At 30.3% G+C, this 21,061-nt stretch overlaps 2 protein-coding genes across 2 annotated transcripts in view; both read left to right on the top strand.

Annotated features, from left to right (window-relative positions):
• LOC100162741 (extensin-2) overlaps positions 1-8,018 on the top strand; it is a 12,739-nt gene extending 4,721 nt beyond the window's left edge. Inside the window, exons 3-5 of the mRNA XM_001950700.5 lie at positions 580-879; positions 6,025-6,260; positions 6,742-8,018. Coding sequence (XP_001950735.2) covers positions 580-879; positions 6,025-6,260; positions 6,742-7,162 — 957 coding nt within the window. The 3' untranslated portion in view covers positions 7,163-8,018. The remainder of the gene's footprint in view (positions 1-579; positions 880-6,024; positions 6,261-6,741) is intronic.
• A 2,603-nt stretch (positions 8,019-10,621) lies between these two features.
• LOC100160704 (probable protein S-acyltransferase 23) lies at positions 10,622-21,022 on the top strand. The gene is made up of 8 exons (XM_001948950.5): positions 10,622-11,392; positions 16,367-16,666; positions 16,755-16,900; positions 16,992-17,088; positions 17,164-17,316; positions 17,754-17,929; positions 18,644-18,809; positions 19,407-21,022. The coding sequence occupies exons 1-8, from the start codon at positions 10,940-10,942 to the stop codon at positions 19,596-19,598; spliced, it is 1,683 nt and encodes a 560-aa protein (XP_001948985.1). The 5' UTR covers positions 10,622-10,939; the 3' UTR covers positions 19,599-21,022.
• Positions 21,023-21,061: the final 39 nt, after the last annotated feature.

The following is a 21,061-nucleotide window of genomic DNA, read 5'->3' as shown; positions in this document are numbered from 1 at the left end:
ACAAAATTTAAAAATAACAATATTAACTTTTATGATAAAATAGGTACATGTTATTTTACTTTTAAACAGCATATTACCTACTATATACATTTTTATAGGTTAGGTTTGTTGGGTACTGCCCTAGTAAAAAAGTGTCAGGAAACTGCATTCATTTGCCAATTATTAAAACCCATTATTACTCATTCAAACCCAGTTAAACCATACCGCGGGTAGGGTAGGGTGGATTTTTTGAACCCTGAGTATTGTAGGGTGCACGAGACGTTAATTTTTTTCCAACAATTTTATAATATTCACTTATTAGGAACGCTACTCTAATCATTAAATTATTATATTATATAAAAAAAAACTTAATGCTAAGTATATTTCAGACGCAATTCCAGCAATATATTATAATATTCTACTAACTAATATAATATTGTGCGATATAGATATAGGTATGCAACAATCGTAAAACAATTTTAATGCAACATACATTCCAAACAAACTGGTTATAATATATAATATACCTACTGATTAAAATAAACGTATCATATGCTAATGAATTAAAATTGATTGTAAACAATTAAATTATTTTTTGAGGAAATGCTCCTTCGGACGATGGTTTTGTTTATGATCACTATGGACGTATGTTGGGGATCAGATCCACCAAAATCGTACGGCCCGTCTCCGTCGAACGATAACTACCAAAATAATTACGAACCTGAGTTTCAAAGGCCGTTAGCTGTGTTTACAGAGAGACCCGTGAATGTGGCTAACTTTGTACTGATCCCAGTGGTGCAAGTCCCGTCCTCAGATCTAAGGATGATTTATCGGCCACAGATCGACAGTGTTTCAAAAACTGAACCAATAATAATGTGCAAATCATTAACAAAATCGTTCGTAAGTACCTATATATAATAGTATTTTTCGTTAATATTGCTATTGCTTTAACTATTCCTTATATTCATATAACGAATAGAAATGAATAAAATTAGAACTATATATTAACAATAACAACTATAGTTTTATAATCACCACTATATGTATTATATAATATTATGTATTTTGTAAGTATTAGAAAAAACTCTACTTAGGTACGTACTGCAAATTTTAATGATGATAATTTTTAGAATTTTTGCTTGACAGCTTATAGGTTACCATTGTGTATTTCATTAACTAGGTGTTAATGAAATACACTATTTAATAGTAAGGCCTCGTTTAGATTATAATAATATAAGTGTACAACGTGTAGTACCTACATTGAAGTATTAATCCTCAGCTCTAAGTATTGTTATTAGTTAGATGTTTGGCAATTTATTATAATATAGGTATCTATATGTTATAATTCATCGCAGTAATAATATTATATTATATTTGTATATGTAATATGCATATATTATATAATTTGAGTTTATCAGAAACCAGATTATTGTATCTGTATAACGTTTATTTTGTGCGGCTGTATTAGGTTAACGGTGATTTATATTTTGGTAGTTCATTTTAACTGGCAATGATGGTTGATAATATATTAGGCATAAGTATGTGGACCAAATGTGCAAAAATTTCAATATTTTAAAATGAACATCAGAAAAGAAAATTTTATAAAAAAGAAAGTGTATTAAAAAACACTCTTGTTTAAAAAATACATCCTAATTAAATGTGGGTATATAATATTTAATTTATTCAGTAAGGACAAGTCGTTTCAAAAGTTTTAATGAAATTTCGTTCAAGTTTATGAAGCGTAAATAAATAGTGGACAAAAAACGGCATACACTTCAAACGGCGAAAAATTACGAAATAGTCGAGCACACTTAATAAATGGGTTATAAAACACTTTTACTTTACAAGCACATACTAGACCGCTACAAATCAAGTCTTTTGTCCATACAACTTACAATAAAAAGTATTTCACGGACTTACTAGCCTAACTATTTAAAGAATAAAGATTTCTTTGGACGTGATCGAACTAATTATCCTTTGTCCTCTTGCGGTTTTAGATAACAATTGTTCAGCATTGTAATATTCGACTACACATTTAATATTATGTTAAAATATGATAAAGTTATTTTATATGATTTTCTTAGTTTTGGTTGTAAATTGAATATCAAAAAACTATCTTTTTTATCTTTTATAATTATGTATATAGGTATACTATATACCTATATATATATAATCGAACATGTCCTGGCTGTCTGATCAACATAGAGCCTAAACTATGAATTATGATTCCTAGGGTCTTCACATTTTGACCAAAATGGTTTTTAGACCAAAACCCAGACAAAACTGAAGGAATTTAGTTTTGACGTATTTCAATTTTCAAAAATTGATTTTCAGTGATTACCAAATTTACTACAGGTTTCGATCGAGGCGATTATCTATTTTTTTCAGCTGTTCTATCTGTAATTAAAAATATAATATTTTTATATTTATATTATTCATTATGACACTAACAATAATTGGACTATTAAAAATTGCCTCTGGTCAAACCTAGTAAACTTCTTAGTTCTTAATCAATCATAATCTGTTTTAAAAATTAAAATCCGTCAAACCAAATTCCTCTAGTTTTGAGTCTGGCTTTTTGATCTAAAAGTCACTTTTTTTCATCGACTGGAAGCTCTTTAAACTGTGTTTGATAATTGGCCCATATTATATTGTTTAGCGTGGGTTAAAACCATAACCACATATTTGTATTTTGTTTATTTCTACTAATAATATGTTACCAGTATGAAAAAAAAGTTACTTATTAGATATTACTATCCGCTGGTTTCAAATTTAATTTTTTAATTTTTTCTATTAATTTAATTTTTTTAACACCATTACACTATATATATAATGACCAATTAAATCATGTAAGATTTTTGAAATTTTACGGGCAACAATGTTCATAAGATCAGTTATGGTACATAAATATAATATTGTAAATCTTTATATTCTATGAAAATATAATAATAATTATTAAGTACCTAATTTGAAACTATCTATGATAGTTATTGTGGGTTTAACATCAATGGTGGAATAATTACAGATTTTAAATTATCATAATATACCTATCTATTAAACGGCTGTCGAGTTTAGGTTAAATTATAATAATACTGATGTAAGATAAATATCTACATTTAAATAATTAAACTGGAAAAACGCTTCGGGGACGTAATTTAATTTATACGCAAAAATCATGATAGTTATTTGTTAGTGCTACATTACAATATTCAATTATGTATTTTTTAAAACCGTAACAATTATATAATACATTTTATTCTTTTAAGTGTTTATATTTTTTTATTTCTGTTTGTGATTTGAGATTTTCTTATGAGAAGTTGTAATTTTTATTTTTATTATTATTATTGTTATAAATTTTTAATTACCAATTTGTTATTATAAAGTATAAAAAGTTAAAAATATAAATGTATATTATGTAATTATAATTATATTTACTGTTATATTATGGTATAAACAATTTATTGACAATGTAAAAATACCGAAAATGACTTATACACATCAATCTTTTCAGAACAAAATAACCTATATTATAAACTATGAAGTAATATCATGTAAATCCATTATTAATGTTTTTGATAAAAAATATCGCATATATCCGTTATCAAAATACTTAAATACTAAAATAAAAATAAAATAAAAATTTAAATACTTAAAATATGTTTTTAAATAGTTATGTACAATGGTTGAACATTTTATTTTATAAAGACATTTTTGTGTCTCCTGAAAAGTTGACTTTAGGATAATGCAATAGTTTTTAATTCATAGCAAATTGAAAATGGTTCAAAAAATAAGGAATCGATACAACGAGCACATAGTCTTTTAAATAATATCTGCAATTTTAATTTCTTAGTAGTTATCTATGTTTTAAATAAATTATTGAGTTTTACTTACAATTTATCTGAGTATTTACAAACTAAGAATATAGATTTAGTAAACGCATTTGAAAGTGTATCCTAAGTCTTCAAGAAACTTCAAGATATTAAAGAAAATTTAAATGTCAAGTTTCATGAAATTTATGAGGGAGTAAAAAGTATTTCATTTTTTTTAAATGTTAATGAAAGTATGCCACGTATTTGTGGTAGACGAAAAAATCGAAATATTGTGCCTTTTAAAGATATTGAAGAATTTTACAGACGTACAATATTTATTCCATACTTAGATGATTTGCTTTGCTCACTAAAACAACGTTTTATATCTCATAAAGATACTATAAAGTCATTACAGTATGTATTGCCGTTTTTGGCTGTTGATAACCCAATTTCGTGTTTAAAACCGGCTGTTCAATTTTATGAAGACGAATTACCAGGTTATCAAGATATTATTGATGCTGGGTCAAAGTTGAGACCATTAAATGCAATTGAAACCTTAACCAACTGTGACAGCAATATGTTTCCAAACATGTATCAACTCCTAAAGTTAATATCAGTACTACCTGTATCGACTGCTACTGCAGAAAGGAGTTTTTCTTCTTTGAGAAGACTAAAAACTTATCTTAGAAATTCAACTTCAGAGTCAAGACTTGTCGGACTCGTACTACTATCCATTCATAGTGATATTGACATTTCAGATGATCAAATATTCGACAAATTTGCTAAAAGCGGAAATGCTCGAAAGTTAAAATTGTCACTTTAATTTTTTGTAAATAAACAATGTTAATTTTTTTTTTTATTCGTCATTATATTCATGTTTATAAAATTCGAGTTTGTTTTATTATATAAAATATTAGTATACTAAATTATGTCCTATTGAAAAGAAAATTGATTATGATTTTTATTGTCTTTTTTTAATAAATAATACAGGTAAAATAATTTATTGTATATTACTAAACCACTGCTGTGTAAAAAATTGATCAGCCCCCGAAAAAAAATCCTTGCTACGCCACTGTATTGCATTATCACCGATGAATATTATCAAGGTATAACTAACATCCTTTCCACAAACACCATCAGATTACGAGTGTCAAAAAAGTAGTAAGACTTTATTTTAGATTATCTTATGTTATAACAAACTTATTCTTATTTGTTAGAAGCAGGCCTTGCAAACATTATATTTGACAAAAAACGATTGAAATAAGTAAACGTTATTATAACGGAAAGTGATAATAAAAAAAAATACCGCAAAACAAAACATAACGATTAAAAAAATATATTATATATCATTGAACAAAACATAACGCAAAACGTAATTCATAGAATATCATTGAACGAAAAATAACACAAAATTAAATATTTTAAAATCTATTTCGTAGAAACATTTATTTCATCCAAACAATCTAAGAATTGATTATATTATATTCCGTATCCGGGCCATTACCTACCCGCAATAGTTATTATTATTTTTAAATTTAATAGGTATTAAGTATTAACACTATTTTAAATAACGATAAACGCAAAACTTGGATAACGTTTTAATTCTGAATAACGATATATGCAAGTTGTATTACGTTTTAAATATAAATAACGATAAACGCAAAATAGAGTATAGTAACTACTAAGTACTAGTTAAATAATTTGTATTAAAATAAAATGAATATAATAAGAAAACAATAATCTATACAAAAATTGTGTCGACGGACGACGGTGATTATTATATAATATATTGTCCAACTAATCTGGGTCGTGAGAAAAATAACAAATAACTACTAAAAAATAGGTCAGAAGAAACCAGATAGACAGTTAGAATTTAATATTTTAATTTATCACCATCACTATTCGGTATTCACTGATAAAATCACCAACTTGTTAGTACCTACCTACTTATTTTATATAAGTTTTTCTAATATTATAATATTCATATATTATGTTTTCTACTGGAATAACTAAGAACTATACAATTTTAAGGACAAATTCATTTTGGAAAGAAAGTTCAAGTTTCGAAATTTATCGAAATTATGAATACAATTCAAAATAAATAAATTCAAATCAGACGAAACAATATAAATTTATAATTTATTTTTGTTTCATATTTTGAAAATTTTTAACGAATAACCTGGTCAAACCCAAGTGTTGGTGTAGGTATATTGTAATAATATCATTGTGGTTGCAGGAAGCTACCCCTGCGGTGCAAGTGCAGTTGCAGCAACCATTCTACCTGTATGATGAACGGACGCTTATACCGTTCCCAAAGTCAGTTACCATCTTGCATGGTGGTTACCGCATGTCAATCCCGGTTGGCATGGTCGTAGCTCCAGTTCCAGTAGATCTTCTCCGAGCAGGCCCAGTGTTCGTCACCACGTTGTACGCTATACCCGCGGGCCCCGTGCCAGCGCCATCACCAGTCAGGTGAGATTTATGTCAGTAATTTAGATGTTCATAGATCCGGATAGCACGAAATTATAAATCTGGAGGATATAGATTTTCTTGAGAGCTCTTCTGTAAATAATTACAAAATACAATTAATAGTACTGTCCAAAATCACGAGTGTATTAAATAAAACGCAGTTAAAAAGAGCTTATTGGCAGAACTTACTAATACGTCTTCATATCGTGAAGTTATAACAGATAATACAATAATTGCGTAACTATCCAGTATCCGAGAAAAAAAATCAAAAGTGCCTAACAAACTTAAATCGAATCTGCATAATATTATAGAGGACCTGTGGGCATAATATAATCTATAAATAATAATTTTGTATTTATTTCATCGGTCTGAATACGTAGAAAATATTTTAATTTGTCGAGCACATGTCATCAAATGCTTAAACCATCCATATTTATTCAATATTTTTATCAATATTTGTGTATTTGCGTATACCATAATATAGATTCGTTCCATGGTCGTCTTATCCTCTGAATCCAACGGCGCTTCAGCCGTACTCGGCACCAGCGCCATCCCAGTACTCGGCACCACCTCCGTCCCAGTACTCGGCACCACCTCCGTCCCAGTACTCGGCACCACCGCCGTCCCAGTACTCAACTGCCGAATCGCCGTCCGCTCAGTACTCGCAACCGGCACCACCGTCACCCACTTACTACCAACACTCGGCAGGCACCACTGATGGCGGATACGTCGAAGAGTCCAACGAACCACCAGGCAAACTCTACTCACAGTTGGCGGCTGCTTCGTTCCAAAACTCCAAAGAATCGCCAGTGCTGCACCAACTCAGAGAGGAGTCGGAAAAGAACCGCCACAAGTACGCACCGCCTTCGTATAACAATCATTATCAAACGGTGGACGCTGCGTAGACGTTGGACGGGTCATCGCCACTAGAATTGTGGCCTAAGGGGCAGTGGACGGGTGCACGCTTTCCACGAGACAGTCGTGCTAATTTTTTTTTTATCATTAATATTATTATCATTAATTAACAAAAACTATTTTTCTATCCCATATAATATATTATATTTTATAGGTTAAAATCTTATAAGGAAAGACTATTATTCTTATAATATTATGTGTTATGTATAATTTTTATAATAAAAATAAAAACAAAACAATTTTATATTAAAATATAATTAGACCAATATATTTTATAACTATATAATATAATATCTACGAACAACTAATACAATTTGTTTTAGTACCCATATATTATGATATATTATTATATTATTATGAGAAACAAATAATAGTTTACAACGATTTACTCTGTTAGGTATTATTACAATATTAATTATTAGCTCTTTTAGTTACTACTTAAAAAATAGAAACTATCAACCTACGACATTTCGAAATGGATTAGGTATAATAAGTATTATGCATTCATACGTTCAACTTGTTAACTAGTCCTCATACAAAACATTTTATATTATTTTTGCAATAACTATTGTACTTATATTAAGCTTATAAGATAATCACATAAAATCTAAATATAATATTATGTTTATTATTAAGAAACTTAAGTTGGATAAACGAAGACTTTGACTTGAAAATAGTTGAGTCTCACCAATGATATTATTTATAATTTATAATTTTTCTTTATGTTCAGAATTAAATAATAATTATATTATAATTTATCAAAACAATTTTATTTTAATTTATTAAATTGTTTATTATATTATGTGGCCACAAAAAAATTAGGTAGGTACTAATTTATGAAGAATGTGATAAAAAAAAAAATTATTGTGTCCCTTATGTGTCATTTCTACACCAACCTTATATTATTTCATATTAATCACAACTGAAAAAATAAGAAGAAAATAAGAACTGCGCTACCCACCTACCTATTTTGATAAACAAATAACAGGTTGTTTAATTTAGTTCAAAATTAGTTATTACACTATAAATAACATTAATGTATTCATAATGTGTGGTAATCACTAATTAGAGTAACTAAATTACAAACGCTAGAATAAGGCATACCTATTATAATTATAGCAATGTAGTTTGAGTAGTGTAAATGTGTAATTGATTCATTTTAAAAAAAATTCTGAACTGAACCCTTTGCGACAAGCAGCTTTGGAATACCCACGTAAATGTGACTCAGAGAGCGCCTCGGGACTCTGCCCATATGCTTGGCAATGGAAAATTAAAAAAAAAATTGAGACCGAAGAAGTATATAATGCACGTATTCATAAATGAAAATAAATCAATTAATTAAAATCAATCTTCACAGATGGCAGCACATATTTTATATTAGGTATTTTACGGTAATTTAATCAGGTGAAACACAGACAAAAAGGAATTTTCGGAGAAAACGTACAATTGCTATTTTTTGCAGTGATTTTAAAATCGTATATAAAAACTCTATGCTAGTCAAAGGGTTAAATTTAACTAGATAGTTAAAGTATCCAATTTAGTATTTCCTGATTGGTAACTTAAAAAATGTATATTAAGTTAAAATCATCTTTATACACATCAATTAATTACTTACATAGTTGCCTAATGTTTTTTTTCCATGCTGTTTTGATATTGTAAATAAAAACAAAGAAATACATAGTCCTTAATTTAATAATTTAGGTAGTTGACACACCACAGTGTATTATTCAGTAATTACCTAAGCCACTAGTCACTACTGCTATAAGAAGAAATAGTAGGATGCATTTTTAATAAAATCTTAAATTATTATTTTAAATATTGTTACTCAATCAATATAACGTGTGAGTGTGTGACCCAGCTAGGTTAAAGTACGACATTTTTCTTTATATTAAATGGAAGCTTTTAAAGTTAAATATATTGTTTATACTACATACCTACTTATAACTTGACATTTGTAAGGTTGAATTTACTTAATTGACTCAAGTTAGGAATTTAGGATAGTATATTAAAACTTTAATGATTATTAAATATTTTATTTTTTGTGTATTAGAATTTTTAAAATCGATCAATACAATGTTAAAAAAAATATAAACCTATATGATTAATTAAATATTTAATATAACATGAAATATAATATATTATATAAAAAATAAAAAATAAAAATAATAAAAATACTTACAACTCCCCTTTAGCACATCTTGTATGAGGAGTTAAATTTGAGTTGTGATGTATCTAAATAAATTTACATTTAATTAAGCATAAACATAGTATATTACATGATATATTATATGATTACATTTTACATTATTTAAGAATGACTTAAGTGAATTTACATTATGAAAATTGTTTTTAATTCATTTTGGATATAGAGCATTTTACATCAAATTGTTTAAAGAAGATAGGAACACTAATGTTTATATCCTCACTGTAACGTACACAACTATAGTTGTATGTGACATAATTAACATTACTATTTAATTTATAAAAAGTAATTATAAAACATTTTTATAATATACATTTTTAATCTTCAGTAAATTAAACGAATCATAAACAAAATTATTACTTTTAATCTTAGGTAGGTTTCTTATAAATAAATTTAATCACACGTGTTTAAGTACTTTTTAAAGAAATAACATGATAATTATATACTTGTGCCCAAAAAAACAATACTACAATAAATATCTGATTGAACTAATGATAAATATAACATTCATTTCATCATATTTAAATATATCACGGACATCATGAAAATTATAAAAATTGTACAGTATGTAACACGAGCAAACGAGTATATCGGATGATATGCTATACCTAATATTTAATATTATTATTTTATTATTTCTTATTACCTATTAGTTAAGGGCCTGTACGTGACCTGCTCTATTCTTAAACCATATAATATGACTTTGAATATTGCCCCTTAACACTTTAACAGGGATCTCCCAATACGTTAAGAAACGGTAATATAACTACCACGTCAGCGTACAAATTGCTTACGCTAACGCCTCGCGTGTAATTTTCTGGACCTCGTGAATAGAGCGCATAGTCGTATCAATATATTAATATTATAAAAAAAAAAGTAACAAATGTACAAACCCACCACCGAGGGACATCAAATGAAACCTTGAGAATCAGCAGTTATAATAATCTACTTTAAAATATCGAGTACCCCCCTCCCCCCCCCCACAGCTGACTATGATCCTTTGGCGTATTTGGCGCACAAGCACAGCGGGCAGCTCACTTATAAGTTATTATTATTTGTATGTTTGTTGGTAAAGGTTTTAAACTTTTTAAAGCCGTTTTTATCGAACTGTGAATATCTCGCAATATATAATATTACTATTATTATCGTGTCGACGAGTAGCAAAGTGGTCAAACTGAGTTGGCGGCGGCGGCGGTGGCGGCGGCCGGATACTATACAATCGATCGGCGCACGCTCCTCGGCACACGACCCTACTACGACTCGCGGGGCAACGCGCGCAGCAACCCGCGGGTAACACACTCGTTTGCGAGTCGCTCAAAACGTATTATTTTCCACTGCTATTATTATTAATATTATTTCGTTTTCGGGCCGATCGCCAGTGAACCGTGCGGGATTTTGGTAATTTTTTTCAAATAATAATTTCTCGCCGCCGCCTAAATCCGCCGGACAGGTATTATACGATTATATATTATAGCAGTCACCTGCCTACCTAAAACATAACTACACAATATTGTAATATTTCCGCGGTCGCTGGAAAAAAATCGATAACACTGTGCGACGTAACATGGTGAGCAGTGGCTGCAGTGGCAGTGCCGGTGGCAACGGCAACGGTAACAACAACAACAACAACAACAACAACAACAACGACGACGTGGTCGACATAAACGTCAACAACAACAACGACGGCATGCACGACGGGTGTTCGGCCGATTCGCTGGACGTGCACAGCTCCGAAGACCAACGGTACAAGCCGCTATTGGAGGCCATCAAAGCCGGCGACTATGACGGGTTCGAGTTCGCCGTGGACAAGTGCGGCGGCGAGGCGCTCAGCTTCCGCGACGAATGGGGCTACACGCCTGCCCATTGGGCCGCGCTCTACGGCAACGCTGAGGTGCTCAGGTACCTGGTGGCCAGGGGCGTGACCGTGGACATGTCGTGCTATGGGATCCAGGGCTCCAAGCCGGTGCACTGGGCATGCCGCAAAGGTCACACCGCCGCCGTCCAAGTGCTGTTGCAGGTATTATGCGCACACATAGGTAGGTCGATCATAGACGTGGGTGTCGATACCTTATAATATAATATGATAGGTCGTATTGTTGTACACCCACATCCCCGACCGTCCACCGGGTGCACGACATTATGGGCGATGCCGTTTTTGATCAAAACCTTTCTCTCCCCTTTTCGGCCGATTCGATTTTCTGGTTCAAAAGTAATCAATATTATAATATATACTAAACAGGTCTTTATGTTATACTTATAGGCGAATATTAAATATATATACCCAAATCGTATAAAAAAAATGTATAATATATATAAATAATTATTATAATTATAAAAAAACTGTAGTCAAATGCACTGGTTGTGCAACTATTTCGGCATTCCTGTAACATCGGTGATCTACCTACTGCGGGGCGGAGATCTTATACCGATTTATTGTAAGTGGATCTGTCACAAAATTTGAATACATACAATGCGTTATTAACTATTACCTATACCTTATTTTTATTAATTATAAAGGATTATAATACAAAGAAATCTAACCGTAAAATAAAAATAATACAATTATACTATTATAATAATATAATATATTTGTTATTAATTACTGACCTTCACGGATCCACCGTGTTTCAATAAGATATCGAAGTAAGAGTTTGGAAGTGGCACTATCACGCTAACTGCAAAATAAATATGAAGGCAACTGTTATAAAATATTTATAAAATTTGATAGATCGCCAAATACACTTACAAAATTATTATCAGGTAGATCACCTGCTACACGAATGTTCAACTTCAAATGGTATAAAAAATAATAAGTAATAGTTAATTGTAATTTACAATAATACATTCTACTATCATTGTTTTTTTATTGTGTAATCATTATTAGGCCATTGCGCACGGGATATGTCATCCATAATATTATTAAATGAAGAAATATGAAATTTATAGGTTTATTTTTTATTTAAAATCATAATAATATTATAATATTAAGTAATTAAACAAAAACATAAAATATTTACTTAATTGTTTATTTTACCCGCAGAACATTTAATTATAACAATGAATAATAATAATAATTATTATTATTATAATAACAATAATAATAATCTAGATAATATAAATAACCATGATTTTAACTTGAAGAATTATTTTTCAAATCAATTGAAAATAGCCAAGTTTTTACATTAGTGTAATTAACGGCTATCGAACAATTAAGAACGTTATACCTTTAAGGCCGAACGATTGAGAACACTTAAAATTAACAAAGAACGAACCGCTGACCCCAAAAAACCCAAAAAAGAATACGATTGAAAACGTATTTACGTGCAACGTTGCCATATAATTTATTTGGCTATTCAAAGATTCATGCCCGTGTGTATAAAATAAATATTTTTGAAAAAAGTCATCAATTAATAATAATTATAACCTTATACTCATATATGGGCACCTAATAATATGTACCTAATACAAATATATGAATAAAAAATGTAAAATAATATATTATTATGTAAAACTTATAAAAATATGTAACATACAGTACAATTTTTTAAACATGCTCATCTCCATTTATCCCTTTAATAATACTTTTATTCAAATTCAAGGAATGCCTTGAAAAAAAAATAAAATATCGAGCGTTCTCAATCGTGTTACCAAAAATGCCATTCTCAATCATATCGTTCTCAATCGTATTTTACCGTAATTAAATTTTTAACTAGGTAGCCAAGTTAATACCCCTTGAAATATGTAATATGTAATGTAATATTATACAACTAGTCTAAATATTGGCTATATTACATCTGTTTTATAAAATCAAGGCATATACCATCAAAGAATACCTATTTTTTTTTTTTTTTTTTATTAAGACGAACTAGTCAGTTAAATATGTTCGTATAATAGGTACTCTTCGATTGAATGAAAATAAATGTGACAAAAATAACCTTATGCGTAGATAAACGTACGGATAGACTTAAAATAATAATTATTATAATTATTATCATTATTATTATTATAAATATCATAACAAGTGTTATACATTTTAACGTCGTGCACGAATTTGTGTTTAAAGCTGAAGGTTTCGAGAATAGACTCCTATTTAGGTATTTTTATTTTATAATAATACACATACCTAGTACTGTTGCTGAGTACTGACTAGCACACACATTGTTTAGTGGGGAAATATGTGCAATATATGCTGTTCCAATTTAGTAATATAGCAACAAATAACTATAATAGGTGCACGAAACACAGAAAATACTCTCTTATATAGTGAAATTGGTTTTTTTTTTAATTGAATTCGAGATCGTGTGAAATCATTTGACTAAATATACGCTCACAGCAAGTGTTTTTTCTAAGTAACTCGCGAACTCTTATAATGCTGTATAAACGTCATAATAGCTCATAAAAGTAAATGATTGAGAAATTTCAAATAGATACCTATATGTATGTGGGTACTTAAACAACTTAATTACTTTTTATGTTTTTGTTGTATTTTTCATAACACATTTATATTATATTATTATATTGTACAGGATCAGTAATACAGTATCATAAAGCAGACAATATGCATGTCTGTTTGTTCATACGATGTGTAATGAATCTATCTACCTATACATAATTCCAGTTGATTCTGTGGATGTCATCACTCGATCGTTATTATAAATAAATAATAGTGTACCATAAAAATATATGAATCAATTTCGTCGATAAATCTATTTTTTAAGTGGTGAATTACCTATACTTTTTATATAGGTTCACAGAGTAAACAAATTTATCGACTTGATTCGATTTTTAAAAACTCTTAACTATATACCTATCCAGTGGCGTGTCCAAAGGAGAGGCTATATCACCCCCAACTATTGTCCCATAATGGCCCCTTATTTGTGTCTTTAGAACTACCACCAAAATTAATTTAAATGTATTAAGACTTATAACCTCCACCCACCCCCCTCCCCTGTTGAAAATTACTGGGAACGCCACTGACCTACCTACATGAGCTATGTAAACCGATAATTTTCATCGAATGCACCTACCTATATGTTTCTTCTATAGTTAAAATATTACTATATTAGCTTAGTACCTACTCTCTTTATATCTAGGTAGGTACCTAGCAATGTGATAACCTTGTACGTAGTGAAATCCCAGAATTAATATTGATTAAACTATGTATTATCACTGTAAATAATAGAATATTCGTAATAATAATTGCATATGTCAGTAAGTCCTGCCAAGCTATGAAGTCAACTGTTTCATTATTAGATATATTTATGGACACGTTTACGCGTTTTGAACGTCGAATGTCAGGTACCGTAATGTTTATAAAACCGATGAGAATACTTAGACAGTCTTATTATAATTATATTATGACAATATATAAATTAAGAACTATACCTTCACGTAACCCGCGTTATATTTAATAATATAGTCTGTATATTGTCGTGGTACAATAATCCGCGTTAGTTGTTTCGTGAATAATTTATTATTCGATGATACAAAAACCATGACCCATAAAATAAAATGCATGTAGGTATACAAAAATAAAACGTAACATTTATAATTATCTCCAATGTAAATCGTTGATAATTTGATAACCTTGAGAGGCCACTAAGATGATAGATTAGAATTTAGACCAAACCCATATTGTAGTTATAGTAGGTATGCATAATAATATTAATACTATAATATAATATAATATATTATATGATTATTATTTAAACAATATTTTTACATATTATGTAATTGATTATAATACCTACTAATTATTATAAGTTCTTAAAATCACGATTCACGATTCAATTATTTTAAATAATTAATAAAAATATACAAAATATTATTAGGTAAGTTATAATGTATTATAATGGGCAAAATAAACAAACTATATCACATATAGTTAAAAATATAATAGGTACCAATCTATAATTTATAGTTAATATTTAAAATTAAAATAAATAATATTTCGGGGGACGGAGTGGCCGAGCGGACTAAGGCGTCGGTTGCAACGCACACCGATGCCGGTTCGATACCTCAGCCATGGGCAGCATTTTTTTTCGGGAAAGTCACGGTGTCTGGAGAACAAGTACCGCCATCCCCCACTCGGGCATGGCAGATACCTACGGGTGCCCAAATCAAAAATTCTGCCAAAAACAAACACACACGTGTTCCTCCACCAACCAACAAAAAACCTAAAAACAAAACAAAAATAGATAATGGCCTAAGTTGCCGAACTTATAAGCTCAATAAAAAAAACAAATAATATGTCAAATATTTTTCTTGACAAAAATCTGTGTTAGGTATAGGTACTTAAACACTTCATAGGTAAAGTAGAAAAATAAGTAATTAACGTCATATTATTTAATATTATACTATTTCATGTTTGTACGGAAAAGAAAAACATACAAAAGTACAAAAGTAGGTACACAAGTACTACACTAGTATAATAATTAATTAGTTAATAAATACGTGCTAGGTACTTGATCAATAGTTATAACAGTGTTAATAATATTATTCATTAACTAACTATAGTAACACAATACTTCAACACATTTTATATTAACCAAATTTGAGTTTAAGACTTTCCTCATAATTGTATTTCTCTTCTGTACAACAATGTTCATAATGTATATCCATTTAGTATTAAAAATATAATAATATGTATAAGTGGTACACTGCAGATGAATTAATTTATAATGTACAATTTATTGTCACTACTCATGACGATATTTGTTTGGCTAGAATTTATGTATCGTATAATATACACTATACAATATAATAATATAAGATAATAAGTTCTATGAAACCCACGACTTTACTAATGTCTACTCCGTTTATGTTTAAATAGGTAACATTTTATTTATACATATACGGTTCATTAACTGATTGTCTACCGCGGAACGCCATAGGCAAATAAATAAACTCGTTATAAGCACCTATATAAATATATAATTATATCGTTGTATATGTTTAAATGTACCTAAATCTCTCATATTATATTTTGAAGGCCGGAGTGAACCCAAACGTATCGGACTTCAAAGGCCTTACGCCCTTGATGACCGCAAGCATGTTTGGAAAAACGTCCACGGCTAGTTTCCTGTTGGGTATGGGTGCTCTGCACCACCTGACCGACATTAATGGTGACACGGCACTGCACTGGGCCTCGTACAAAGGTCACCCGGAACTGATAAGGTTGTTGTTGTACTCCGGAGCCGACCTGACCAAAGCCGACAATTTCGGGTCCACGCCGCTGCACTTGGCCGCCCTTTCTGGGAGTGCGAAATGCGTTGAAATACTTTGTCAGAACGTACGTTAAAACGCATTAACCAATTGAAACAACATCTTCGATCGACTGTCAGTAATTTATATAGATATTCGTCTGTTGGCCGTTACAGAGTCAAATATCGTTACAACCTAGGGACAAAAATGGAAAAACCCCGTTGGGTCTGGCCGTGAACCACAGGTACGAGGATATCGCCGGGCTGCTGAACAGAGAGATCAAGAAGAGAAAGAAATGGATGGTGCCTCTACACAAAGCGTTGTAAGACTATAACACTGTACTATAAAATATTGTGCAAAATGATTTTTCGCCACATGAATTGTAAATAACTAAGTAACTTTTATTGCTATAGAAATGCAATTTTTGGAAGTTCAGCGTATTCGAAAGGTCCTCTGCTGCTATTTCTGTGTTCCTTCTTGCTTTGGTGGTATCCTCTTTACATATACAGAGTGAGAAAGTGTTTTCAATTACCCGTAAAACGTATTCCCGATTTTTAACAGTCTTGTGCGACCATATTGTTATAGGTAATACCGGCTACATGGAACCTGACGAGAGGTTGTCACTACACTTATCTAGCCTGGAATATTTTCATGTGGATATGTTGGCTTACTACGAAACATTCAGATCCCGGATTCTTACCAATCGATTCGGGAAGTTACATTCAAACAATTAGACAAGTAATTTTATTTATCAAATAAAATAATATAGTATCGATTTATATAACCATGTGTGAAATGCATAAATAGAAAATATATAGTTTACGTATCCTATAATGTAAATTGTTAATGATTCTTAATGTATTACGTATATCTATTATAATTTGTATACAAATTTAGAAACAATTCATGACGTGACAAATTTAAGCGCAATCTTAAATTCTTTACGTAATTTTTATATTATGGTGACTTAATCAGAGTAATGAAATACACTAAATTTATTCCCAAGTGAATATTATATAATACATTCAATTATAATAATAAGAAGAATAATATTAATTATATATAATATCGCCTATCATGATTAATAATGATTTTTATTAATTAAAAAATGTATTATATTATCTGAAGTCAAGCTATTGAGCTGATTTTACAACAATTTTTTCGAATTTATTTAGTTACCGTTTTATCCATGTGACATGGGTACCAAAAGAGATATTCTGTCAAGACTTTGTCACACGTGTCGCTGCGTAAGACCCTTGCGAGCTAAACATTGCAGACTGTGCAACAGATGCGTCCAGCACTTCGACCATCACTGTCAATTTGTTATCAATTGCATCGGACTCAGCAACAGGTAAAGTTTGACCTGAGTATTTATCTTTTTAAAACCAAAGGTTGGTTTTTTTAGGGCTCATACAGCCCTACATAATATGTAGGTTAAATCGTGTCGCAAAAATGTGTCTTATGCTCAATCGTGTCTCAGCCAAATACATAGGTTGTATATAAATTGTTGTAGGAATGTTGCGCAACCCTAAGTGGAAAACCCTACCCAAGTTATCTTATAATTGAACTATAATTGGAATATGGTAAGACTGTGGTAGATATTAATATATTATATAGGGCGGAGGTCACCAATTAATATTTTTGAAGAGCCATATTATGAATCTGGAAATTATTCAATTGTATTTGTTTTTAATTGTTAGTTGAAAGTCCATCAAAATATTGTAGGTGGTGGTAAAAACCAATGAACAAAAATTATAAATTACAACACTAAAACGTATAATACTAACGGTTTTTTACTTTTTTTCTTGTCTGCGGGCAGGATAAAATTAGTCCGCGGACCGCCATTTGGAGTGGGGAGAAGGGGGCAACTTCCCCCCCAAATATTTAACCGAGAGGGCAATAGTGTCTTTTAACCTCATAGACCTTTAGTTTTACCACAGACTACCGCCCTACCCAATAATTTACCGCAGTTTATGTCTACCTACCTATGTATATCTATATAAGTATAATAAAAGCCTACCCAGCAACCTAAATAAACGGGTAACTTGTTCGGATTGGTTCATAGGTCGTGGTTCTTCTGGTTCGTCATCAGTCTAGCAATGAATTGTTCGTACGTGATTTACTTGGTGTGCTGCACGATCAACGTAGACGGGTTTAACGTTTTTTACGTCCTGGCGCTTTTGCAAGCGTTCGCTTTTGGTGTTCTGAGCTGGGCCCTGACTGCGACGATCGTAAGTATAATATCTATAATAACCACATAAGATAATATACACAGGGTGTCTCGGTGTCCTTCTACCCACCCACATAAACGATGAACTGCACTCTTCTATTAGAATGCTATCTAAACTTTAAAATATTTACTTCATAAGTACTATTTTTTAATAGGTACTTAATGAAAACTTATTTTATAATCCAAATATTTATATAAATTCGCTTTATGAATTTTGTAAACATATTATTAGTTATTAGGTATACCTATTTTTATAAACCGTATATTGAATTTTAATGAAACTTTAAAACAAGAGGTTGAACTTTTTATTTCGAGGTAAACACAGAGCGTTAACATATTATACATTTGATTTTTGACTCTTTATTAAGAAAGTAATAGTTTTCCAAAATTGTATATCAAAAAAAAAAAAAAATATATAACATAATACGTATTGGCAAGGATATACTTTACGTCGATATACGATCGATATAACGATATATTTACATGGGTTCTATGAACTTACGACTTACCTGTATCAGAATATCATGTACGGATAAAGTTCGTCAACGTTTTGAATACATATATTTATGTTTGGTATTGTTGTTGTTCTTCTTTTCAGTGTATCAACGCATTGATGAATTTGACCAGAAACGAGATGATAAACCATAAAAAGTACACGTACCTAAAAAACAGCAGAGGCAAATACTACAACCCGTTCTCCAGAGGTATCGTAATCAACGTTTTGGAGTTCTTCGGGTGTACGCAAAATAGGACGAACTTCGAGGGTGATAGATATAATAGTTACGATTGAGGAGTGGGGGGTAACAAACTATACGAAGAGAAAAATGTAGGTGCACAATGTACCTACGTAAACTGCCATCACTTTAAAGTTGATTACCGATTCCTGGGTAATTACGAAGAGACGAATCAAAGTACGTCTTCATAATAATATTAACAAGTCCGGATCATTTTTAACAATATTATTCTGCCTCTTAAATTTCTGCACGTTTATTTTTATATGATTAAACAATTTTAATAAACCATCTTTAATCGCAATGTTTGAATTATACTTAATTAGGTTCAATTTAAATGCGACTATATTATGCAGATAATTTTACTTCAGTATGTACGAAATAAAGATTAGGTGTATAATATATTATTATTATTCTTCAAATGTTTATTTTGCTACATCAGATCACTTAACGTGAATATTTTTCACACAAGTTTGCATAAATAATAATACTGTTTAATGCGCGCGTCATGCGCGTCTCAATCGCCCATAGTATCGTGAAGTCCTGGAAAAAAAAAAATTCTCGAATACCGATGAAAGGATGCGGCAATGATAACGATTATGATGATGAGTTTGGGCTATGCCTATACCTGTTTTATTTTTTCAAACCAAAAATAGGAAACAGCCTGTTTGATCATTCAAACACCGTAATAGGCTCTTTGCTTACTTTCTACTGGGCAACAGCTGTTGTGCACAGTAAAATATATATAGCCATTTGCATACAATAAAACGTGCGTTCGTCGTATATATATAAACTCACGTATTTTTTTCCCAGCATTTACGTTCAGGTACAATAGGAAAAGGAAGAAAGAGAAAAACATTTTTGCAAAACAAAACTCACTTCTTGTGCGATCTGTATTTATATTTTTTTATCTATATAAATATTAAATATATATAATATATATTTATTACTATTATTATAAATTTTTTTTTTAAATATTATTATCATTAATTATTTTTATGTTTTCTATATTATTATATAAAAAAAAAAATCACAAACGCTGATTTGTACGTATTATATTAGTAACATATTAGTATAATTTAATAATTATTTAATTAAACGTATAAAATAAATTAATATTTGCTCAACATTGAGCACGCTTGCGTGGCACATTTTTACAAGAATTTCTAAAATAATTCTATATAATAATAAGTGTAATTTACTATGGCAAACACTTGCCGATTGTAGACAATGGAGTATAGATTTATTGGCTGTGGTACACAATGGCTAAAATAATCACCCGCAGTTGTGCAATCTGTGAGATTCGTACCTATTACATTCACAGGTTTCAACATTGGTGATTCTATTGTTTCAAGTCCACTCAGACCGGACGAGAATGGTTTTGGCAATGTATCATTAGAGATGAAAAAAAAACAATTACGGATAGATAATAGTACCTATTCAGGGGCACTAAGTATGATAATATTTTACCTACGTGATATTTCCGATCAGGCGACGTTGGTCTATAAAATATTATAGTTGT

The sequence above is a fragment of the Acyrthosiphon pisum genome, chromosome A1 (assembly GCF_005508785.2).
Source record: "Acyrthosiphon pisum isolate AL4f chromosome A1, pea_aphid_22Mar2018_4r6ur, whole genome shotgun sequence".
NCBI lineage: Eukaryota > Metazoa > Arthropoda > Insecta > Hemiptera > Aphididae > Acyrthosiphon > Acyrthosiphon pisum.
This window is presented reverse-complemented; position numbering and strand designations above follow the sequence as displayed.